This window comes from Peromyscus leucopus, chromosome 13 (genome assembly GCF_004664715.2).
Source record: "Peromyscus leucopus breed LL Stock chromosome 13, UCI_PerLeu_2.1, whole genome shotgun sequence".
NCBI classification, from domain to species: domain Eukaryota; kingdom Metazoa; phylum Chordata; class Mammalia; order Rodentia; family Cricetidae; genus Peromyscus; species Peromyscus leucopus.
In genome coordinates this window covers 4088720-4114566 of record NC_051074.1, presented here as the reverse complement: position 1 = coordinate 4114566, position 25847 = coordinate 4088720, and the positions used below count along the sequence as shown (strand labels likewise).

At 50.5% G+C, this 25847-nt stretch overlaps 1 protein-coding gene across 3 annotated transcripts in view; it reads left to right on the top strand.

Annotated features, from left to right (window-relative positions):
• The window catches only part of Ngef (neuronal guanine nucleotide exchange factor), a 99644-nt gene that overhangs the window by 57692 nt on the left and 16105 nt on the right, over positions 1–25847 (top strand). For 2 of the 3 annotated variants that reach the window (XM_037210067.1, XM_037210066.1), the window contains exons 4-5: positions 7651–7793; positions 13178–13476. In XM_037210067.1, the coding sequence (XP_037065962.1) occupies positions 7651–7793; positions 13178–13476 (442 nt within the window). Of the gene's footprint in view, positions 1–6667; positions 6933–7650; positions 7794–13177; positions 13477–25847 lie in introns of those variants that run through there. The other variant, XM_028876267.1, reaches the window with a different exon arrangement.

Genomic DNA, 25847 nt, shown 5'->3' with positions numbered 1-25847 from the left:
TCAGCTCTGAAGTCTAAACCCATACCTTGTGTCCCAATGCCCTGTCTTTATCTGGAGTGACCTGAAGCCCTAATTAAGCAAACATACGCTTTAGCCATGCCCTCCAACAGCTCAGAATTCACTTCCCGGAAGAGTCAGGCAAAGGCCAGACCTCTCTTGAGGTACATTGAATTCTCTACACAGAACTTGGCTGATTTTGTTTAGAACATTTTTTATGACACACGACAATCTCAGATGTACAGGTTATGCCATGAAGCAACAGAAATAAACAATTGTGTTTACAGATGAAGGATACAAACACATGCTCTTGGGAGTTTTGAGACCTTTGCAATGTGTATTGAAGGATGTCTCAGTTAGGGTTTCTATTGCTGTGAAGAAAACATGTAACCGAGGCTCGGCTTACAGTTTCAGGGCTTCAGTCCATTATCATCATGGTGTCATGCAGGCAGATGTGGAGCTGGAGGAAGAGCTGAGAGTCTTACATGTTACAGGCAATAGGAAGTCAACTGAGACACTGGGCGGTATCCTGAGCATAGGAAACCTTAAAGCCCGCCCCCACACTTTCTCCAACAGGGCCACCCTGCTCCAACAAAGCCATACCTCCTAATAGTGCCACTCCCTATGAGATCATAGGGTCCAATTACATTCAAACTACCACAGAGGAATATATTTATATTTAAAAATAATCTTTATCTTTTATATTAAAAACACACACACGCAAGGCATTTTCCTATAAGATAGGATAGCCTGATAGCATACATTGTAACCCTGAAAATAGAATGGGTATGTAGAAAGTTGTGTCTTCCAGACACGGTGTGTAGATTGGGGTAGAGTGCTTGCTTGCATCCTATTCAGAAAAAATAAACAGTGGTTCCTTATTCCACTAAAGTCATGTTGACTTACTATGATGTGTGATCTAATTAGCTTTCTGTTGTCATGATAAAAATACTCTGACAAAAAGCAACTTTGGGGAGAAAGGGTTGATTTAGCACACAGTCCATCACTGTGGGCATGTGCAAGCACCAGGAACTTAAAACAGCTGGCCACAGCCGGGAGCAGAGGGAGTTGAGGGGAATAAGTCCACACAGGCTTGGTACTCAGCCTGCTTTCTCTACTTTTATACAACTCAAGACCCAAACCAAGGAGTAGTGCACCCACTTTCAGGCTGGGTCTTCCCACACCAATTGGCCAATCAAGACAACCCCCCTACAGGCATGCCCACAGGCCAGACTGACCAGATCACCCCTTCTTGAGACTTTCTTTCCGGGTGGTTCTCATGTGGGTCGAGTTGAGAATTAAACTAACACGAGTAATGGAAAGAAAACATGAAGGAAGGTTGCTTGCTGGCCGGCTCTCTAGCTCCCTCTCCGCTTCATACTTCACTGGCTTCTAAGGACAAGGACCACCTGCCTTAGGAACCCTGCTGCCTCAGTGGGCAAGGCCCTCCTACATCAATTAATAATCAAGACAATCTCCCACAGATTTCCCACAGACCAACCTGATGAAGGCAATTCCTCAACTGAGGTTTTTCCCTTCAGCTGACCTCAGATTGTGTCAAGTTGACAATTAGGACACTAGCCATCACAATATGCTTCCAAATCTGCCATGAGCCACCTACAAGACCGGGGGCTCGGGAAACAAACAAAAATACCTAAAGACTGGGGTTTGCCATGTAAAGAAAAGGCCAACACTTAAGACCTAGAAGAAGACATAAGTAATTCTTAGACAAACTGCCTAAAAAACTAAATATTTCTTTTTAAAAACTTAACATTAAATTATTCATACACATGTGTGGAGAACCTACTGTGTGCCTGCCAGGTGGAACTATCTCTTAGTGTTTTACTTTGTGAATGATTCAGAGCAAAATGTCAGCGAAGTAGAGATTTTAATAATAGCCTGCCTAATAAGCCCTAAATATGATGGGAATTAGAACATGGGGAATTTAGCTTAAGGTTACATGTCTCAGAACTCAGTGAGTCTCTAAACTGATTTTATAATTAGGAGCATATTTTTAGCTTGTTTTTCAACTGGAAGATTTTATTATATTCATGTTAATGTATGTAATTTCACCATGGTATTTTTGGGTTTTTAGAAAAGTTGAATTTTTATTCTTCAGTGCAGGAGAGACGGTGTGAAGGTGACAGCTTCCTTTTAATGCCACACTGGATTTAAGGGGTGGAGCTATGGAAATCAGCAGGCTCTGCTCACTGCCCATGAAATGTTCTTCCCAGGAATGCCTGGTTCCCAGAGCATCCCAGTGCCAAGTGGCCGCTGCTGGGGATAAAGAGAAGGGGCCGATGGAAGACATCGCCAAGGCAGCAAGTCCTAGAGGAGGGAACAGTTCCTAGTGAGCCTAGGAAAGTAAGCACAGGCCAAACCCGGGGGTCGGGGCAGTATCCTCCTGCCCGAGAGAGCAAGGCAGTGGGACACTGGGAGGCTAGGACCGCAGGAGGAGGCCGGGCTTTGCCATCAGGTCACGGAGATCCACTGGCAGTGTTTAAAATAAAGCCCACAGCTTAGGAAGAGGACAGAGGGAAGGACTAATTGAGAGAAATACTTTAAATTGATTTTTATGTATGTAACTTCATGTAAGGGGTATGTGAAGCCAGGCGGTGGTGGTGCACGCCTTTAATCCCAGCACTCGGGAGGCAGAGGCAGGCGGATCTCTGTGAGTTCGAGGCCAGCCTGGACTACCAAGTGAGTTCCAGGAAAGGCGCAAAAAAAAAGTGGTGTGTGTGTACGTTGTATGTATATGGGAGGGGGATCATGCCTGTACACCTATACAGAGAGGCCAAAGGAGGACATCAGGTATCCTGATGTATCATTTTCTGTTTCATTCCTTTGAGACAGGTCTCTCCCTGAACCTGGAGTTAGGCAAAGCAGAGAGAAAGGCCCAAAAATCCTGAGAGGAAAGTCCAGGTACCAGGGAAAAAGAGATTGCTCTGAGGTGTTCGGGGGACCTACGGAGCTTGGTAAAAGCTTAGCACATGCTAGGAGGCACAGAAGCTGAGCCTAGCTCCAAGGCTGACCCTTGGCTAGTGACAGAACAGGGTGCCTAGGCTGGGGCAGAGCGGCCTCTACTCCAGTGGTTCTCAACCTGTGGGTCACAACCCCTTTGAGGGTCACATATCAGACATCCTGTATGTCAGATATTTACATTACCTTTCATAACAGTAGCAAAATTACAGTTCTGAAGCAGCAATGAAATAATGTTATGGTTACAGCATGAGGGACTGTGTTAAAGGGCCGCAGCGTTAGGAGGTGGAGAACCACGGGTCTACTCCCATATCTAAGGGCACCTACATACACAGAAAGAGTTGTGGCCTGGGCATTGCAAACCCTGGTGGGGCACTGAGCAGGCCATGGAGAGCCCAGCGTGGGCCCACCCCAACAGGTGGCCAGGCAACATCGCCACTAGGTGATCTCAAGGGAGGCCTGGGCTACCTCTCCAGTAATGTGCAAGGCAGAGACACAATCCAGAGAGAACCATGCCCAAGCCACATGGAATTCGCCTGAGCAGGTGTTTCAGCTGCCGCTCTTGCTTCCAAAACAAAATTCCCAGCAAACGCAGCTTCAGGAATAAAGTGTTCACTTTACTTCACCTCACAGCCTGAGGGACGGTAGCGAGGCCGCAGGAGAAGGAAGCAGTCTGCCTCGGTTGCATCCCACAGGCAGGAAGCAGAGGGATGCAGGATGCAGAGGGATGCAGGAAACAGCTCGCTTAGCTTTCTCCTTTTCCCTAAGCCTGGACCTTAGTCCATCGATGGTGCTGCCCACATTCCTGGTGGATCTTCTTCATTTCTGGAAACCCTCTTAGGTACACCCAAGGGTGTGTTTCCATGGTGATTCTAAACCCAGTTAAGCTGACAACTGAGATGTGCATTCACACCAGGATTCTTACTTGGGACCTGTCACCTCTTTCTTCAATCATATTCCTCCCTTCTGGAACTGGGACATCAATCCCCACCTGTCCAAATACTATATTTAGAAGGGCATATCATGTTTGATTTTGGATGTTCACAACTGGTGAAAAGTGTTACCTAAGGATAAACCAGATTTTGAGTCTTAACCATAGTTAACTTGTTATTGCTGATTTTTTTTTTCTTTTTCTCAGGGAATGGGCATCCAACCCAGGTCCTTGCGCTACACCAGGGAATTATCCTGCCCTACCACGCTTGATTTAGATGAGACTTTAGGCTTGGTGCTGTGAGAAGATAGGACTGTTGTGTTATTTGGATGAATGAAATGTAGTTTGAGTATATAGAAATAAAGTTGGGGTGGGAGGCACCCGTGGAAGAATACTATGGACTGAAGGTTTGTATTCTCCAAATTCACATGTTGAACTGATCCCCACAATATAATCTTATTAGGACAAGTGGACTTTGGGAAGCTTTTACCACATGAGTGTGGACCTCTCTCATAAATGGGATTAGAAAACCCCAGAGAAGACCCTCCCTCCCTCCCTTTCTGCCAGAATGCGGTACCAGAGCCTGCCCTGCCCAACCTCAGACCTCAGCTTCAGAAGCCATCCTATCCCTGATAGTTCATCATGGCAGCCAGAGCAGAGTCTGGGATGGTAGTGATGGGGATGGCCATGGAGCAAATCGAATTGTAGAGGAAGAGGCTGGGTGGCGCAGTGGGGGGGGGGGCAGGATCACAAAGGCAGGTGCAGGGCTTGGGGAGAGGACTCCGAGGCTGTCTCTCAACTCCCATGAGGCCTTGAGAGAACTGTGTGTCTCAGGGAAGGAGGAAGGAGTTGCAGCTTCGGGATTCGGGGGCTGGGGCTTTATGCTACTTCTAATCCCCCTCCCTGAGTCAGGGAGAGGTGGGATCTAATGGACTCCGGCCACCGGGAATGGCAGCCCCCCTCCCCCCCAGCCTCCGTTGTTGTTGTTGTTGTTGCTGTTGCTGCTGCTGCTGCTGCTGCTGCTGCTGCTGTTGCTGTGCTAGAACACCCAGACCGAGAGTAACTAAGGAGAGAAAGGGTTTATTTAACTCAAATCAAGGCGGGAACTTGGAGCAGCTGGTCACATCACACCCACAGTCTAGAGCAGAGAGATGAACGCGTGCATGCTTCGACCACTTAGCTTAGGGTCTTCTTCACTCTTACACAGTCCATGACCCAAACAGGGAACGGCACAGCCAAAGGTAGACTGGGTTTTCCCACTTCAATTAACCTAATCAAGACAATTCCCCCGCAGACATGGCTGATACAGATAATCCCTCATTCAGACTCTTTAGTCTGGTGGTGCTAGGCTGTGTCAAATGTCAATAAAAATAACCATCCCCACTTCGCAGCAAAAGAACCCTCCCTTCACTTAAACTCCCTCGTTTCTCTTGCTTGTCCTGCCCTGCCTCCCCCATCTACTCATCCAAGAAGAAGCTAAGCTTGGGGCTGGAGCAGTTCAGTGGTTAAGAGCACTTGTTACTCTTCTGGCAGAGGACCCGCGGTTCGGTTCCCAGCAACTACGTGGTGGCTCACAATCACCTGTAATTCCAGTTCCAGAGGATCTAAAGACCTTTTCTAATTCCCAAGGGCACCAGGCAAACACGTTGGTCACATACATGCATGCAGGCAAAATACTCATACACACAAAAGGGGGCCAAGCTCAACCATTAACATAGCTGCCTCAAAACCTCAGGAACCGGTCCCTTTAAACCAATGCCCACAGGTGAAGTGTGGAGGGGGCATTTGCAGGAAAATTGTAGCCTACCCTCACTCCCAGATACCTACAGAACTGGCTGCAGCTGCTTCAGACAAAGGCGGCTGTCACCTGGACACCGACCAAGAGGAGTAGGCTGGCTAGCCGCTAAGGGGACCGGGCAGCAGGACCTCCAGATTCCCATGTCACACCCGAGCTGGCCGCATGATGGAAGAGGCGCGTGCCTTGGCCCGCGCTCCCCTTCCCTCTGAGTGGATCTGAGCTTCTGCTACGCCACACACCGACTTCTCTCGCCTAGCTGCACTTTGAGCCCTGTTCTAGCTAACCAGCAGCAGTAAGGCGCAGATCTCAGAGATCAATGAGCAGGGGAAATCCTACAAGAGGTTTCAGGGAACTTCGATCTTTCTCTTTAACTCCGGTCTGCTAGCCCTTGGGGTCGCTGGGAGAGATTGTTCCAGCAGACACATCCACTCAGGAGAGACGTCTGCATTGGGGTTCCCTCCCCCCCCCCGGCACATACACACCATGAGAGTCAAGAGCCTGAGTGCAGGGGACACCGCTGTTTCTCCTCCAACTGGGATTAGAGGGTATACATTCCCTAGACCGAGTGATAGAGACATGATTCAAGAGACTCAGCTGTATGGGAACTGCCAAGGGTTCCCGCTGCGGGCAAGGCACAGATCTAGGGATGGGACCAAGGGTCGCCTTGCCCGCGCCTTCCAGGAACCCAGGGCGGAGCTGCCGCAACCGGCCCCCCAGCAGGAGGGGGAGACTGGCGGAGGCAGCTGGCAGTCCCTCTGTCCCCGCGTCTCTCGGCACCCAGCGGCCGCGGGGGAGGCAGGCACCGCGGGGCTCCGGTCCATGTGGGGAGTCACCGCCCCCTGGTCCGGGTGCACCGGGCCCCAGCGCCCCCACCACGCCGCCGCTGGCCTCGCCCCCGCCGCGCGCGCCCGGCCCGCCTCCCTCGTTGCCGTGGCAACCCCGGGAGCCTCCAGGCGCGCTCTCGTCCGCGGGAGCGCTCGACAGTGGCGGCGGCGGCGGCGGCGGCTGCAGCTCCGGCTCCAGTCGCGCGCGCTGCGACCTCTCTTCGGAGTCCGCGCGTTGCCCCCGGCCGGGCCCTGGCCCCCCGCCGGCCCCTGCGCCTGCCCGGTCGCCTGTCCCCATGGAGCTGCTGGCTGCAGCCTTCAGCGCCGCCTGCGCCGTGGACCACGACAGCTCCACCTCGGAGAGCGACACGCGCGACTCGGCGGCGGGACACCTGCCCGGCAGGTGAGGACCGGTGGCATCCCGGCCCCCGGCACGCCGTCCCCACCTACTTCCTCCCACTCGCGCCCCGGGAGATTTTCACGGACCCCCGCGGCCTATCCGGGTCTCTGACCCCCGGGTTTCTGCTGCCCCTACTAACTCCAACCCGTCGGACCTGCATCCCGCTCCCCCGAACCCTGAGAGCCGTGCGGGACGGTCCAGGTTACTAGCACCCAGTCCCTGCGTGGGATGGCCTCCTACACCCTCTCCCTAGACACCCAGAGCGCGCGTATCCTGCCCTTCGCCCCTCTCTGCGCTCTGAGTCTCTGGGACTGGAGGATCAGAGCCCCGAGTGGGGCCAGGGGGCCCGCGACAGCTAAGGGCGTAGGGTGGCAGCGAGCTGGCAGGACCCGTTGGGGCGGCCTTCGACGCTGCAGAGCGGCCAGGGTACGCCAAGTTTCCGACGCCTGCCCGCGAGCTCGAAAAACATGAAGGTTTGGGCGGAATGGTGTAGGAGTGAATCACCCCGTCGCACCCTGGTATGGTGACAGAAAGGGTGTGTAGGGCTCTGGCCCGGCCCGGACACGTGGCGGCCACTGTGGCCCCCTCGGTTTGAACGCGCTCAGGGCAGTACCCCTGGCCAGTAGCCGCTTGTGCAGACGGAGAGTTGCCTCTTGCGATCTAGCCAAGGTGTGTCGTTGCTTGAAAATAAATGGCCCTCTTTCTCCTCCCTCTCTTACAGCGAGTCATCTTCCACCCCTGGAAATGGGACCACGCCCGAGGAGTGCCCGGCCCTCACCGACAGCCCCACTACGCTCACCGAGGCCCTGCAGATGATCCATCCCATTCCCGCCGACTCCTGGAGAAACCTTATTGAACAAATAGGTGAGTCCCAGATGGGGAGCGGCTCGTTTGGGCCATGCGACTCTGGTGGACTCTGGGGAGGTGGGGAGAGCCTAGCTAGCGGGCTGGCAGGCGGCTTTTGACATGAGTGCTTCTAATGGTTTCCTAGGCAGAACTGCCGTGTTTTATTAGTGCTGCACGACTGGGTTAATTTAGCCGGGAATTGTGGGGGGTTTGTGAGACTGAGGCTCACACTGCAGCCCTGGCTGGCCTGGAATTTTCTCGTAGCCCAGGCTAGCCTGGACCTCGTGGAGGCAACGCTGGGCTGGAGCAGCGGGTTTTGATCCTGATGTCTCGTGGAGAACACTTTTGGTCCAGCCCTTTCCTGTAGAAAATGCTGTTTCTGGTCACTTCTGCCCAGAGACGGGGAAGGGAGTAGCCTGGCCGGAGAGAGGATGGAGCCTTTCTTGGCTTCATCAGGGAGGTCCTGAGAGGACTTGGAAGGTAGCCAGAAGTTGAAGCTGTCCTCAGGCACTCTGGGAAGAACCAGGCTGGCTGTGCCCTCCTTGCATGAGTGGAAATGAGAGAGGCAGGAATGCCGCTGCTCCCAGAAGACGAAGATGGACCCAAGGGAGCAGAATTGGGGAGTCTTGCTCCTCCAGAGCTGGGAGGAAGTCCTGTGAGTCCTCGGAGGATTGAGGTGTCCCAAGAGCTGAAGCATTCACATTCGAAAAAAATGCTGCTGATAGTGAACTACATTTGTTACCACCAGGACCACCTGTGAACAGCTCTTGTTAATCCGAAAATGATGCTAGCTAGCTGCTTTGAAAATATTCTGGGATGTCATTGGAGCCATCAACAGTCTATTCTCTTAAATACAAATTTTATATTTTGAATATAGTTGTATTCCTATGCATTTAATATGTAATGATTATCTTCCATTGCCAAACCCTGTGAGGGACACAGTGTCTCCAGGGAGGAAGCGGGGCAAACCCAGCTGTAGGGAGACTTCTTAGGAAGGCTACTTACTCTTTTGTGCTCAGAGCTTCCTGCCAGGGCCCTGGGGGATGGGGGGGGGCAGGAGGCTAGGAGATTGCCTCCTGAGGGTAAACCGCACCAATTCTGGGTTTGTCTCTGTGGTTCTCTACCAGTCAGGCTGAGGATGCTGGGGATGTGAGTGTGTTTGTCCGTTGTCTCCGGCACCTAACATGGTGCTTGGCACGTAGACACTGCTTGTTAAATAATAAGTGAGTAGCTTGCCCTTTACAAGTAGGCTTGGAAGCTTTAAAGGAAAAATGCTTTCTCTTCGGGAAGATGGATTTTTGAAGGGTGGGATGGGGCAGGGCACTGTGGTCAGAGGGACTGGGGGCTCCCCCTCTAACAGAACATGACCAAGCCAGTCCAGATCATTTCAGTAAGAATCAGGAGCAAAGCCTTTCTGCAGATCACATGAGCATGAGCTTTGACAGGGAGAGTTAACAGCCCAGGGTCTTACTGGTGGTACAGAGAGGAAACCAAACCAAACCATGAGACAGTAACAGTACGGCGAGAACAGAAGGTGCACAGATAAATCTGTTCCATTTATATGGAAATTGGATTTAAGACAATTTAAGATAAAAACAAAAGATTATGAAAAATGGCGTTAGATGATTGTAATCATGGTAACCCTGGGAGGGTGAAAGCTGGAGCGCCCCTGGGGGGCGGGGGAGAGTGTGGAGCCCTTTGATGAGTTCTGACATGGCTTGTGTTGAGTGTTGGTTGGAAGTAACACTGCCCAGAAGCAAAGGGTCTCCGCAGTGGAGGTGGCCCGTCTCGTTTGAGGGGAGAGGTAAAAGGTTCAAGAGTGGGTTCCTTCACCTACCAGTCACCCAGCTATGTTTCCTACACCCCCTACTTTATTTGGGTTTTGTCTTAGGAGGTGGCAGTTATAGCTCCGGGAACCACGCCCTCAAGCTGAGGTCTGTAAAGGCAGGAAGGGCGGTTTGTCTTCGTGTGTCTACTGGGGATGGATACTGTCTTAGTTTGTGTTCTGTTGCTGTGAGGAGACACCACGACCAAGGCAACCCTTACAAAAGAACACATTTAACTGGGGCTTCCCTGGAGTTTCAGAGGTCCATTATCATCATGGCAGGGAGCATGGCATGGACCTGAAGAAGTAACTGAGAGCTGCATCCTGATCCACGGGCAGGCAGGCAGTAGGCAGAGAGAGGAGAGAGATGCCAGGCCTGGCATGGGCTTATGAAACCTCAAAACTCACCCCCCCACACACACACACACCTTCTCCAACAAGGACACCCCTCCTCCAGTAAAGCCACACCTCCTAATCCTTTCCAACAGTCCACCAACCAAGCATTCAAATATATGAGCCTATGGGGGCCATTCTTATTCACAGGACCACAGACACCATTTTAAGAGACTCCTAAAGACATCCCCTTTTCCTATCTCATACCTTAGATTGAATGTCTTGCTGTATTTTGTGTCGCTGTGACAAAATGCCTGAGGCTGGGACCTTTATGCAAAAAGGTGGTTCTTTGGCTCACATTTTTATTAGTGTAAGAGCAGGGCACCAGTGTCTGTTGGCCCTGGCGAGGGCCATGCCACACACAGGAATGGTAACAAGGCAAGACTATGGGAGGGAAGCTAGGGAGGTCCAGGACCAGACAGTTTCATTTTAGAATAACCTGCTCTTGATCGAAAGCTCTGCTGGAACCTTTCAGAGGAGATGCCTTTGCCACTTAAATTACCTTCCGTGAGGCTACCCTTCACCATTGCTGCAATGGAGACCAATCAGATGGGCACACGAACCTTTGGGGGAAAATGCTACATCCAAATCTTAACACTAGGTAATTTATGTTTTAGAGATTGTCCCCTCAGAGTTCTGCTACAAGTCAGTCACCCCAGCCCTCAGCTGAGCTGTGTCTGGTAAAGGCTGCTCTCTCTGCTTCCTGGATCATCTAAGAGTCCCACATGGCAGAGGAACAGTGAAGCACCCTCCAGTCTCTTGGATAAATTCCACCTAGGGGACCCACTCCCCCAAGACCCTTCCTCCTAACACTCTAACAGTGGGCTCTAGATCCCAGCATAGGAATTGGTGTGTGTGTGAGGGAGCATCAGCATTCAGACACCTCGGTCCCCCGCCGTTGTCATACGCAGGTACTGAGACCCACTACCACAGTCCCCGCCCACCTCCCTGAGCACAGAATGTCCAGACCAGCCCTCCCCTCTCCAGTGGAAGGCAGCAGCAGTGGGAGGGGACAGGGAGAGGCGGCGTCCACTGTGAAGTGCTTTCAGAAATACCATTTCCAACACAGCTACCCACAGTGCTGGTATTTTTGTCTCCCGTCAGCACATGGGCCTCTGAGAAGTCTGGGGTAGTACTTGCCCGCAGTTTTCTGGCTGTGGCATAAGATGTGTTTTTGAGCCTTTAAAACGTGCTAAGTTAGACGCTTTCAGGAAGCTCAGAAATGGTGATTTTAAAAGGTGTTCAACCATGACTAAGCTCTGCTAAGTTGTCTGGAGGAAGCCTCAGCAAACATGGTCAGAATCTCTGGGTGATAATTAGTGAGGAGGATTGGGGAGGCAGCAAAATGCTGGCCATACAAGTATGAGGACTTGGGTTCGACCTCCAGAACCCATAACAGTCAGGCATGCCAGCACAGTTTGTAATCCTAGTGTTGAGGAGGCAGACACGGAGTACCCCTGGAGTTCACGGGCTGGCTAACCTAACTTACCTGGTGAACCCCAGGCCAATAAGAAACCCTATCTCAAAAGAAAAAACCCAAGGTGTCCCGCCCCTGAAGAATGATGTATGCCCTGCACATACATGCACACACATGTGCACCCCAATGGTCACAAACCAGCACCCATGGATGCATGTTGTGTGTATGTTGACCTGGTTTCTGAGGTGACAGACAGTTCTTGGAGAAGAGCATAACCTAGGTGGAGTTTAACATGGATTTTGATGCTCATTAGCATCCCTTTGGCCAATGAACTCCATGCTGAATTCTGCAAATAGGAGACCTATAAAAACACAGGACCTCAGTCCTCTGAAATCAGGGCTGTCCTGCCTTGTTGTAAAGACTTCATAATGTCACAGAGTCACCAAGTGTCAGAAGCAAGTAATTTAATTCACAGAATGGGTTTATGCCAGACTCACCCCTGCCAATGAATGCAATTCATCCCTCCGCTGTCAGGATTTCCTCGGTGATCTAGTTCTCTCTTCTCCCTTCCGACTGTTTAGACATAATTCCGAGCCACATGCAGAGGCAATGGCGGCTCAGGTCCGTGCCGCCGCCGCCACCGCCACCCCAGGACTTTGCAGGGGTCCCACTTAACCTTACTGGATCTTGCATGAGGAAAGTACCTTTCCCAGGGCTTCAAACTCCATGCCAGAGTATCCAGCTGCCTGATGGGGCTCCCCTGGCACCCCAAGTACCCTTGCATCTCTGTCACCCCAGCCCTCTGCTCCGTGACTCCGCCAATGGAGCCATACTGGTTACCTGAATGTTGTTGGCGATCCAGTGCCAGCTGGCTGCCAGGGCTCATCTTCTACCTTGTAACCATGCCATGGTTAGGGCCTTGGTCCTGCCTTCACTTAATTGATGACCTTGTCCTTGGAAATGCCATGGGCCCTATCCTCCCCGACATGCCCACAGACACATGAGCATGCCTATCTGGGCTCTGCACAGGCCCTTAGGGCAGAGTTCTACCTCTATAGCACGACCCACAGGACTCTTGGGGTGACTCCCTTCTACCGTCTCTTGGCGGGCAATATCTCACACCCTTGTCCCTGCCAGCCTGGGTGGAGGGACTGCCACTCTGTTCTGCAGCCAGAATACCCCAACTATTTTTCTCGTTTCTTTTCTGTGGTGTGCTGAGTTTACACTGATCCATGAGCACCCCTAGTCTGCCCCCCGAGATTTGGGTCACATTGGTTTTTAAATGCAACTGGTCAGGGAATACCCAGGAGTGGCAGACAAAGAGTTTCCTTTGGGCTCATTTGACGAGACACTGATTCAACATGAAAACTCAGAATCACTCCTGGCTCAGGGATGCACAGACTTAGGTTTTAATATTGAAACATTGAAAGCTGGGGAAAGGACCCTAGGGGGAGATTGAAGCATAACTGGACATTTCCATCAATTTTGCATGCATGCCTATTAACACATCAAGGTCTGCATTCTTGTTTTTTCCAGTGTGTGTGGGAAAAGCCATTTTGAATCGACTCAGGGATTTCTTTGCTTGTCAGAGGAAACTTACATAAGCTGATCTTCCCCAGCAATGAAGGCAATGGGTGGACTCTTCTGCGGGGCCAGACCCTGCTGCTGAGGCCTGGAGCCATTGGCTTTCTCTGTGTGTGCATGGGGCTTCGAAGGGGCCGTCGCCTGACCTCCTGTGCTTGTCTGTGTGTAACTCTTTGATTTCAGGGCTCCTGTACCAAGAGTATAGAGACAAATCGACTCTCCAAGAAATCGAAACCCGGAGGCAACAGGATGCAGAAATACAAAGCAACTCGGATGGGTCCCAGGCTGGGGAAGACACCCCAGAGGAGGAAGAGGAAGAGGAAGAGGAGGAGCTGGCCAGTCCACCTGAGAGGAGAGCTCTGCCTCAGATCTGCCTGCTCAGCAACCCCCACTCCAGGTTCAACCTCTGGCAAGACCTTCCTGAGATCCAAAGCAGCGGTGTGCTGGACATCCTTCAGCCCGAGGAGGTCAAGCTGCAGGAGGTATGCAGGTTCCCAGGTGGGCAGCAGATCCGGGGAGTCTGAGGGGTCCTCTGCAGAGCTGAGGTTCCCAGCCGGCTCACTAGAGCAGTGCAGGGCTGAACATGTCTGTCGAACACAGATAGGGAACGAGACATTTCACAGGTCACAAACCACCCAGCCACTTTCTGGTCTGACTCGGTGCTCATGCTGAGTGTTAGAAGCGTTGATGTTTTTGTTAGACAGGGTGACTGTCTTTCTGTTCTGGTGACATTGAAACCCTAGGTGGTACAGAACTATGAGATGACAGCAGTCCTCTGCAGGTGACAGGGTCATTCGTGCTTCTTCTCACATTTAGGGGCCATGTGGATTCTGGATGGATGAGGATCCAAGAGACCTTTTGTGTGAAGGTCCTGGACACTCTCCTTGAGGCGCCAGTAAGCAGCACAATGATTGGTTGCTAGCAGTGAGAAATAATCAATGGGAAATTATCAGCAACAGAAACATGTAACAAGTGTTTGTTTTTGTTGAACAATGATCTTGATCTTGTAAGTACCAGGAAAGTATAGTAGAGAGGAGAGGATGGTCACGGGAGAAAGAGGGTCCCCTGGGGGTAGTGTGTGTGTGTGGGGGGGGAATGACCATAATGACCAAAACAGAGTCCAGCTCCTGCCTGCGTCGCCCAGTTCAGTTCAGGCTCTGCTACTGGGGAAGGAAGCAGTTTTGAAGGACCACCTAGGTTTCAGTGTGTGTGTCCTGTCTGGCAGAATCAAGTAGAAATATATTTAAACTTTGACATCCTACCTAGCATGGGGCCACATCAAGACCTTATTTAGGTGGTTGTTGTCACTGAGTGAAACTTAGGGATCAATTCATATATTTAAAACTTTGAAACACAATATGAACCTTTTCCAGCGCGTCTCTGTGTTTAACATAGGAAGGGGACAAGGGCATAGCAGTGGGACTGGGCGTGTGGCACATGTCTGTGACTCCAGCACACCATGGCCAGAGGCAGGAAGACTGTGAGTTCAGAGTCATCCTCACCCACATAGGCAATTAGAGGTCCCTAATACACGAGAGCCTGCCTCAAAAACTAAAACAGAAACAGAAGCAAAGAAAACTAAATAGCGTAAATACAGTGGGTCGCTTGCACATACCCCAGTTATAAAGGTAATGAACACCGGGGAACTCTCTAGTGGGTTAGAAAACCAAGCCACCATATTATCAGACATAGAAAACACTGTCAAAGGCCCTTCAGGTGGATAAAGGTGCCACTTATTTCTAAATGTTTTAAAATTCCATAAGTAGCCCACCAACACGTTTTCATTATTTTTTCAAAAGCAGACAAGGCCAGCGCCTTCCCTGGACCCCTCGCAGCCTTCAGCTGAGTTTTTGTGAAAACCACCTCTGTTCTGCTGGGCATGAGAGTGCAAGCCAGGGATCTCTTCCCAGCTGTCTCAAAATAGCCCATCCCCTCGGCATCTACGCCTGCCTGCTTTTCAGCATTGAAAGGGAACAACCGCAGTTAACAAGTGGCCTGAATAAGGATGAGGAGCACAGATGACCAGCGATCAGTGGTGCTCCCTGGCTGGCCAGGGTGCTCTGTGGACACAGTGCAGGGTGGCCTGTGTGTGGTAAATCCTTTCACTCTTGCAAGACCACGGGCACCTCGCAGCAGTGAAAGTGTGTCTCACCTCAGATCCCAACACAGGGCATTCCAAAGGCAGTGTGGACTGAGCAGCCCCACGTGGAAAAGCATAAATCTAAAATTCTCCAAAATCAGAAACTTTGAGCACAGACATGATGCCACAAGCCGACATTTCAGAATGTCGATTACATTACACCAGCAAACCATTTCACATGTAAAACCGTTGAAAACGTTTTTAGGTAAAGTTACTTTTAGGGGACTGGAGATTTGGCTCAGCAGTTAAGAGTATTCGCTGCTCTCCTAAAGACCTAGAGTTTGGCTCCCAGCACCCATGCTGGTCTGCTCATAATCACTTGTAAACTCCAGCTCCAGAGGATCAACACACTCTCTGTCCTCTGCAGACATACACACACACACACACACACACACACACACACACACACACACACACACAGACAAACACACACACAAATTAAATTTAAATTACTTTTTAAGCTGTGTGCCTAAAATGCTTATAAACATAAATTAGTTCCGTAGTTAAATAAGCCTCATTTCCAACATTGCTCATTTCTATGCAAATATCCTCAAACCCAAAAATGAAAATCTGAAGTCAGAAACTCTGCTGGTTCCAAGTGTTGTGGTAAAGATACTGGAGTTTCACCCTGTTACCAACTGTGGGAGAGGCTGTGATCACCCATATCTCTAGTTCCAGTCCATTGAATGAAGAGTGTGTCTTGTTTAGGTATCTTATTTTCCCTCTTTTCTTTTCTCCTCCTCCTCCTCTTCTTCTTCAAGACAGGGTTTCATGTAGCCCAGGCTGGCCTTAAACTCACTAGGTATCAGAGAATGGCCTTGAGCTATTTAAAAATAGTATTTTATCTTATTTATTTTTAAATATTTATTTTACATGCATGTTTTGCTTGTGTGTCTGTCTGTGTCCCTCATGTGTGCCTGGTGCCCTCAGGTGTCAGAATAAGGTGGTCAGATCCCAGGGAACTGTAGTTAGGGGTGATTGTGGGCTGCCACACTGGTGCTGGGACCCAAGCCCAGGTCCTATGCAGGAACTGTATATGTTCTTAACTGCTGAGCCATCTCTCCAGCCCCAGCCTTGAACTTTTGATCCTCTTGCCTCTACCTCCTGAGTACAGGGATTTCAGGCATGTGCCGACGTGCGGTGTTTAGCCGGTACTGAGGATGGAACCCAGGACACATGCTAGAAAAACATTCCACCAACTGACTACATGTACCCCAGCCTCACGCCTCCTTTTCTGGTGGGCTTCTGCACTGATGTTCTTGATCGAGGAGTGACTTTTATACATTCTGGATAGTAGTTCTTTTGACATTTTTCGTTTTCCCCACAGTGTAGCATAGGGGAAGTGAGAGAATGATTACTCTCCTGTACTGTCCCCACCGACCTCTTGATTCTTCACTGCCACCTCTTAGCTGTGTGACACTGGCTTACCCGTACAACGCCGCTCTCTGTATCGGCCTCTGTTGACACACTAGTACAGAGACTGGGTCGTTGATAAAGATGTGTGTTCCGCTTGAGCTTCTGGGAGCTCAGAGGTTCAGATGAGCTGCATCTGATGGGGCCCATGCTGCTTCACCTCACAGTGGGAAGCCGAAGGCAACCCAGCTTGTACGAAGAGAGAAAAGGGTGCAGAACCCCCCAATGGCTTCCCTGTTCCCTTCTCGGCAACCCAAGCACCTCCCAAACTGAGAGCCGGGCCTTGTGTGAGCCTCAGGGGGACACGAGCCATGGCAGGGTTCTCCCGCTCATGCTATTGCTCCTCACAGATCATGAGAATTTCCAAGTTCAAGATCAAGCAGGTGCCCCTTCCTAGTCCCTGGGCTCCCCCCCTGCTACAGCTGTCTTCCTTCATGAAAATCCTCTCTTCCTCTTTTAGAAAATCTTCAGCCTGCTTATGTGTTTCTTCCTAGTCATTTGGGTGGTGTCTGAAGAGGAGGAGAGGCTCACTTCAGCGGGTGGAGCCCTGACGGATGGGGCCCTAGGGTCCAGCAGGTTGCCACACACATGCTGTACTGTAGGGGAGACAGCAGGGACATGGGGGCCTGAAGAGGAATCACAGGGTGGTCTGTGTCAAACACTCATCGTCCTCCAAAGACAGTGCAGTGAAAGAGGACGTGAGCCACCTCAGTCAAAATCTTCAGAGCCAGTGTGGTGGCTTGTGCTTGCAATCCAACGCTCAAGAGGCTGAGACAGGAGGATTGCTGGAGACTCGTGGACCTTTTCTTTAAAACATAGTTTAAAATTTATTTATTGTTGTTGTGTGGATGTGCATACTCAATGTGCATGGCTGTGCGTGCCACTGAGTCACATGGAGGTCAAAGCGTTAGTTCTTCCTTCCACCTCCATAAGGGTTCCAGGGGTCAAACTCGGGTCATCAGGCTTATGCAGCAAGGACCTTTACCAACTGAGTCATCTGCCCAACCTGAGACTTCAGTTTCTGCTCTAAAGAGAAGTGGTGTTTATTTCCAGGGACCATAAATACCACCAAAAATGGCTCAACAGTTAAGAGCACTGGCTTCCCATTCTAGGGGACCTGAGTTCAGTTCTTAGCACATGCATGGCAATGCCCAGCAATCAGTAACCCCAATTCCAGGGGATCCAACACAATCTTCTGGTGTCCTCGGATATCGGGCATACACATATTGCACAGACATACATGCTATCCAAATGCCCATACATATAAAATAAACTTTCATTTTAAAAAGGGAAAATTTATATCTATTGTTAGTATCTATTGATTGTACAAGTCATAGAATCTCATGCATAGTCTATCTCTGTTACAGTAAAACAAGAAAATAAAATGTAAATGTTGTAGAAACTTCAAATTGAGCCAGGTGTGGCAATGCACATCTGTAAATCTGTAATCCAGCGTTCAAGAGTCTGAGGCAAGAGAATCTCCAGTTCGAGGCCAACCATGGGTACATAGTGAGTCTGGGCTGGCTTTCCAGTGTCAGTCTATTTCACTGACGGTGGTGAGGATGCTACATTGATGGTCCTGTGAACTCAGGGTACCTGAGCTGCGTTTGGGAAGTACTCATAATGCCCCATGCTCTACTATTAAATGATGGTGGAGGCCTGGAGTCATGGCTCATTGGGTAACATACTTCCTTCTCAAGTGTGTGAATCTGACTTCGGGTCCCCAGAACCCACGTGAAAGGCCAGGCATGGTGGTGTGGCCATAATACCAGCAACAGTGAGAGAGGAGCAGAGACAAGTGGATCCCTGGAAGCCCTCGCTTAAGCTAGCCTAACGGAGTTCCAGGCCATTGAGAGACCCCGTCTTAAACACAAGGATGGATGTGAGATGAATACAAAAATGTCCTATTTTCATACGTGTTAGGGAACTCAGATTCCAATCAGCTATGGAGCTCTATCAACAACGATAAGATGGACCACTCAGAGAAAAATGGTCAGAGTTGTTCACTAGAAGAATAGGGGTGGAGAGAGGGCTCAGTGCTTAAGAGTGGGCAGTCCCCTGGCAGAGGACCCGAGTTTGGTTCTCAGGATTCATATCAGATGGCTCACAACTGCCTGTAACTCCAGCTCCAGGGGCGTCTAGTGTCTCTGGCCTCTGTGCGTACCTACACACATGTGCATATACACACAGACACAAATACACACACACACACACACACACACACACACACACACACTTTTTAAAAGAACTACGAGTGTCCACTAAGTAAATGAAAGAAGTGAAGTCAAATTCACTGATAATCAAAACTTCCAAACCACTGTGGCATCAGCGTTCTGTCTTCCACACTTCAGAATGGCAGAGGATGACCTTGACTTGCGTTTCCTTCTGCCTCCACTTCTTAAATGCTGGGGTTACAGGCTTCTACCACCCCAGGCAGTTACAGAATGCTGGGGGTTAAACCCAGGACTTCATGCATGCCAGGCAAGCCCTCTGCCACCCAAGCTTCAGCTCTCTTAATGTGTGCTTTCTATGTTGACAATGGACCCTGAGGTGTTCAGGTTTTATTTTTTGAATCAGTAGCAAAGATGTGATTTTACATGGATACTGGGATTCCAGCTCAGGTCCTCATAATTTCCTAGTAAGCACTATTAACTGCTACACCATCTCTCCAGCCCCCCCCCCCCCAGACCTCTCTTTCAGTCCATATTGCTGAAAAGAAAGACAGGCAGCCTCTGGGTCCCACCAAGTCAGCATGAAACCAGAGCATCTCTGGTTCCTTAGCTGTGTAAGTGGCAAATGTCCATGGCCCCTTCATCCCCATGACAACCTTGGGTAAGCCTGAGTCTGACTTGTACCCAGAAGAATCAGGATCTAAAACAAAGGTGTGTGCAGTAGAGGCTGCAGGTAGGAAGGAAGCGCTACTGCCGGAGGATTTCTCCATTGAATTTTATTTGCTAGCTTGCTCAGAAGTCCTTGGTTTTTGAGTCACTGTTTAAAAGCAGGGCAGTTTGAAAAAAAAAAAAAATTAGAACTGATTCAAATTAAAAGGCCAGGAGGAAGCCATGTATAAAAGGTGTCTGGAGGAGGTGACTCCAAGGTGCTGTGGGGTTCAGCTGGGTCTGTCCGTCATTCTGAGCCTTGACTCGGAAGACATAACTGCCTTTTGCTTCTCTTCCACTTTCTTTGCCTGGAGCCTCCATGTACGTCTCCTGGTGCTCCGGGCTTTCTCACTCATTCTTATAGCCCCTCGCCACCATGTAACTTCCTGTCTACAGTCTCACGCTAACACAACTGAAATGGCGTGGCTCTGCCCTCGCCCCTCCCGCCCCCCTTTTTGTCTTCCATCTTTTTTCTTCTAGTACCTTCGGAGGCTTACAGTTTGTTGCCCTTTAAACTCAAATAAAACTGTCCTTGAGCTTCAAAAGAAAAAAATGTATAGGGTGTCTCAACAGGGAGGGCCCGGAGCTTTTCTAGCAGGTGGCAGGAAGAGATGGAAGGAGACTACGGATCAGGGAGGAGGAATGGGCAGGGAGGGTGGGGCTCTCCACCCAGCAAAACCTCAACCTGCTCGACAGTGCATGCCTGCCGCTTGGCGTGGAGAGAAACCAAGAAGCCAGAGGCGCCTGGGGCTGTTGCCTTGGCTGTGGTGACCTGCGTCCCAACTCTGTTCAGGACCCTGTCTCTGCAAAGGGACTTCTTTGATCTAGGGGGCAGGCTAGATAGATCTGGGGACATCCCCAGAGGAGCAGAGACCCGGCAGTACAGGTGGAGTGGCCTGCAGGCTGGCAGTGGGATTGGCTGCGAGACCCAGCCTGCCCAGACAGGAACGGACCGCATTCTTCTGGAGACGGGAGGGGCCCCTCCAGTCGCCACAGTCTGAGTCTGCTCAGGCACTGAAATAAGACTTGCACTTATTGTGTTACCTTTTTTTTCATACCTTAGAGCAGACATTTCCACCCCCACCCCCACCAACAATTATAACTATTTTAGAAGGAAAGTATTTCATATTGTTATATGGCAGACAAAAACTTGGATTATTGACTATGTGTAGCTCAATGATAAAGCACTTGCCTAGGACATGAGAGGCACTGAGTTGGATCCTTAGAACCACAAACACTTAAATTATGATTATTAGGTTATGTTCCAACCCCAATTGAATCATTTGGATTTTTTTTTTTTTTTTTTTTTGAGACAGGATTTCTCTGTGTAGTTTTGGAGCCTGTCCTGGAACTCACTCTGTAGACTAGGTTGGCCTCAAACTCACAGAGCTCTGCCTGCCTCTGCCTCTGCCTCTGCCTCTGCCTCCGGAGTGCTGGGATAAAAGGCGTGCATCACCACTGCCCCACTCATTTGGATTTTTTTTAAAGACTTGTTTGTTTTTTAATTATGTGGTGTAAGTGTGCGAGTGTGTGTATGTCTGTGTGTGCACCTTGGAGGACAGAGGAGGGCATCAGATATGCCAGACCTAAAGTTACAAGCAGTTGTGAGCTGCCAGATGTGGATGTTTCTACTGAATTCCATTCCTCTGCAAGAGCAGCAAGTATTCTTAGCCGTGACGTCATCTTATCAGATCCCTGAATGAAGAAAACCCTAACAACACTGCAAATAAGTCCTAAGTAAATAGCAAGGGACAGAAAGTTTGGCCCCTTGCTCTAAGGTGTGCTATCACCTAACACATCACATTTCCGGTCTGTTCGCGGTAGAAAGCAAGCAAAGACAGCCCCAGCAAAGAAGCAGAAGTGATCATTTGTACACCTGATACAGAACCCAAAATGGCAAAAATATCTCTGGGCTGGAGAGATGGCTCATCGGTTAAGAACAGTGCCACTTGCCAGGCAGTGGCGGCGCACTCGGGAGGCAGATCTCTGTGAGTTCGAAGCCAGCCTGGTCTATAGCATGTGATCCAGGACAGGCTCCAAAACTACACAGAGAAACCCTGTCTTGGGAAAAAACAAACAAACAAAGAACAGTGCCACTCTTACAGAGGACCCAGGTTCAATTCCCAGCACCTGTGTGATGGCTTACAAGCACATGTAGCTCCAGTCCTAGGCAGCTGACGTCCTCTTCTGGCCTCCACAAGCATTGCAGGCAGGTGCTGCACAGACATATTTTCAGGCAAACACTCATAACACATGAACTAAAAATAAGATCTCAAAAAAATAAAATACCTCTTACCCCTGCCCCTGGGGTCCTTGTGTTCTCCTGAAGTGGGAGAAAAAGAGGAGGGAGGGAGACAGGGTTGCTGGATAAACGGCAGACTATTTTTCTGTACCTCGTCTCTTTTCACTTAGCAAGCTGTTTATCACATCTCTCCATATCTATTCTTCACACCCCAAATTTATGGGGCTTAGTGTGTGGCTGTCCCATAGTGTAGCCGGTCCCTGGTGATGAACAGTTGCGCTCGGATTTGTTATGTATCAAAGCCGTCCCTTATACCATAAGAAATAGAACGTGTGCTCGTCTCAGGACTGAGGGCATCATGGTTGCTATATGGAATTCCTGGTTGCAGGTGAGGCGTCTTAAAGTTTGTGGACAATGCAACCCTTGCTCCCCGACCCCAGCCATGTGTGAGTGCCCCAGCTCCTCGTCCCTGTGGGTTCGATACCACTCTGCTTCTCCTGGCTCGTGAGTGGGGTGGAAAATGGCTGCTTCTTACAGCTTCTGTCTGCACACTTCTGACAGCCAGGCCTGTTCATGGTCCCGCTACAGCATGAAAGCTTGTGCACGCTATTCTGTTAGCCAGGTCATCTTACAGATACTCCGTCAGTGGCTTTGTGACATGGGACACTTTTCAAGGGTTGGGTTTGTGTTCTGGACCAGGGAACCTGAGACCCTCAGCTCCTGCATGACACAGTGGCTGCATGGGAAGTTGTGGTCGCTCTCTGTTGGGCACTGTACCCAGGCAGCTGTCAACGGTGCCTCTGAAGGGTCCAGCTCTGTGGGCATTCCCCATGCTCACAAGATTTCAGCCATGCGGCTCAGTCATGAGCCTGGACTCACCTTAACACCTCACTCCTGCTCAGAGGTTCTGCTTGGCTAGAGGCAGCTTTTCAGACCCTTATGTACACTCTCAAGCCTGTGGCATGTGCCAGTCACAAGCTCTGACTCTGCAGACTGATCACCCTAGAGACAAGGAATGTCTGACAAAGGGGGTGTGCCCCACCCCTACCCCACCCCCGTGTGGCTGCTTTGAGGACCAGAGAAGAAAGCAGACATCACAGGGGTAGAGGGACTCCTCTGCTCCCGTGACCCCTTGCTGAGAGGGGCTGTGGGATTGTCCCTGTATGCCTGCCCTCTCACCTGAGCCACTGCCCTGACCCATAGGCCCTCAGAGTGTCTGGGGAGCTGAGTGCTCAGCACCTGAAGCTCAGACTGGTCCTTGGCAGTCTTCAGAGGCCACTGTAATCCCTGAAGTATACTGAAGACATGGAGGCTGGATAATGGTATCAATGGGTAAGGTTCCCACAGCCTCTAAGGAACCCCAAAGCGTCAGGACACCCCCAAGGCCTCTGACATTGTAGCTCATGAGGTTCTGCGCCCTCCTCCAGACATAAGCAAGTGGGTTGGAGCTTCTGTGTTGGAGCAGCTAAGTTCAGGGACTAGAAACTTAATCCCCAAGGAAGTGTTGAGAGGAGCTTTAAAGGGGGAGAGGCCTTGAGGGCTCTGTTGCTATGATGGAAATGGGTTCATTATCAGTGGAGGGGGTTCTGCCTTATGAGTGAGTCAGACTTCTCTGGTGCATGTGCGCATGCCCTTGGCCTTCCCAGGCAGCAGCATGTTGACCTTGGACCTCCAGCCTCAGAACCTAAGAACTCTTCTGCCTGTATGTTCCTGCTTGAGTTCCTGCCCTGACTTCCTTTCATGATGGGCTGTGAGATGGAAGTGGAATAAACCTTTTCCTCCCCGAGTTGTTTTTGGTCATGGTGTTTCATCACAGCAGTAGAAACCCTGACTGAGACAGAGGGGCGTGGTTCAGTCTATAGCCAATGAGGAAACACAGGCTGCTCTCCCTTGTAGGGCTCTGTGAGGACTCAGCCCGGACCCCTGAGATGATCCATTGTCTGAGAGAGCCCAACCCTCCACTGAGAGGATATAAAGGGACTTCCCAGACCCTGAGGCAGGGCTTTTGTCTCAGGTGAGGGAGGTGGAAGGGCAGGCAAAGGACATCTGTCTTCAGTCCCCGATCTGTAGGCCCCTGGTGCTGAGTGCCACCAACGTAACCCTGAAGATTTAAGCATCAAAGATTCAGGGAGTTTGCAGAGCCAACCTGACATCGAAGTCTAGACGAAGTACAGAGTCTGGGTTTTAGGACGTCAGTCAAAGTAGACAACTATAGAGAAATGGCTGAGCCCTGAGTCTGCTGAGAAAGCAGAACATACAGATCTCACAGGCGGGAGAGTAGGAGCAGACATGGAGGAGTGTGAGGCAGCTAGGACTCTGTCTGACAGGACAATTGCATTAGTCCGGTTTCCCAGGGAAACAGAGCTTATAGAGTGGCTATATATTTATTAGAACGGCTTACAGGTCCAGCTAGTCCAACAGTGACTGTCTACCAATGGAAGGTCCAAGAATCCAATGGCTGCTCAGTCCACAGGGCTGGCTGTTCCAGCTTGTCTTCAGTGTCTGCTAGAATCTCAAAGAAGTCGGCTCTAATGCCAGTGGAGGAACGGACTTGTTAGTGGGGGGCAAGAGCAGCAGGCAAAGAGCATCAGTTTTCTTCTTTTATATCCTTTATGTGGCTGCCAGCAGATGTGGCCCAGACTAAAGGTGGATCGTCCCACTTCAAAAGATCAGGATTAAAGGTGTTCCTTCCCACCTCAAAGATCCAGTTTAGAAGTGGGTCTTCCCACTTTAATCAGTAAAAATTCCCTCACAGTGCCCAGCCATTTGGGTTTTAGTTAGTTGCAGATGTAGCCACCACAAGCATCTAAGGTCAAGGCTCTGTTCTTCCATCGGCCTCCCTGCTTCTTCCCCATTATCTAAGTGTCTCTGATTCTTCCTCATATCCCCCAGTTGATGGTCAGGGGATCCTCTGGTTCGGAAACTGCTTAATCCGAGCAGTCCCCGCACCTCACCTACACCCAGCCAGTCCCGAGGCCACATGCAGTCCATGGACAGGACTGCAGCCACACTGCATTGTGTGTGTGTGTGTGTGTGTCGGGGGGTCTCCTTGCTGTGATAAAACACCCACTAAAAACAGCATAAGAAGAGTTAGCCAGGCGGTGGTGGCTCACACTTTTAATCCCACCACTCAGGAGGCCGAGGCAGGTGGGTCTCTGTGAGTTCGAGGACAGCCTGGTCTACAGAGCAAGTTCCAGGACAGGCGAGGCTGTGTAGAGAGACCCTGTCTCAAAAAGACAAACAAAAGAGTTTAATTGGATCACAGTGTGAAAATAAATAGTTCGTATTTTGGGGAAGACAAGGTGGCAGGAGAGTAAGGTGGCTGCCCACAGTCAGAAGGCAGAGAAAGATGGATGCTGGTATTCAGACTGCTTCTCACCCTTTTATTCAGTCCAGGACTCCAACCCATGGAGTAACACTCGCCATGTTAGGGTGGATCTTCCATTTCAATCAACCCAAGTTTCAAGTTTTGTCACAGACTTGTCTCCTGAGCAATTCTAGATCCCGTCAAGTTGATGATGTTAACCGTCACACTTGCCTCTGGCCTCAGTCCTGATGCCCTCCCTGCTCCAGGCTCCCTGAGGCAAGCTGGCTCTGAGTAGGTCCACAGGTGTCCCAAGGGGTGTGGTGCTGACTCAGCATCTCCCTTCACTGGGGGACAAAGCTGTGTTACACAAAGAAAAGGCTAAATTTATGCTGGGGCAGGGGACACACTACAGAAGACACAAGACATGGCTACTTCTCACAGCCTGGCAGGGAAAGCTGGTGTGTGTGTGTGTGTGTGTGTGTGGTGTCGTGTGTGTGTGTGTGTGTGTGTGTGTGCGCGCACGCTCCAGAGCAGGTACACACCTCCCTCACCCTTTCCAGGAACCTTATGGCCTCACTGAATCTCTTCAGTAGGGACCGTAACTCATGGAGAGTCACCACCTTCCCGTGTTCTGAGCCCCCTCCCCAGCATCCTACCCCTCCTTCCCCGTGTGCCCAGTGTCGCTCTGAATGGGCATTGACATCCCCGGGAATGGAGCTTTCTTGTCATCCTTTGCCACTCAGACCCAACTTCGCCTCCTGGGACAGACCCAGAGTGCTTTTCTATCCTTGGATAAAGCAGTGCCCAGATTGTGGGCAGTCATGTCCAGGTTGTTTGTCCATGTTCTGTGGCAGGCTGGGCCCCAGGCTACG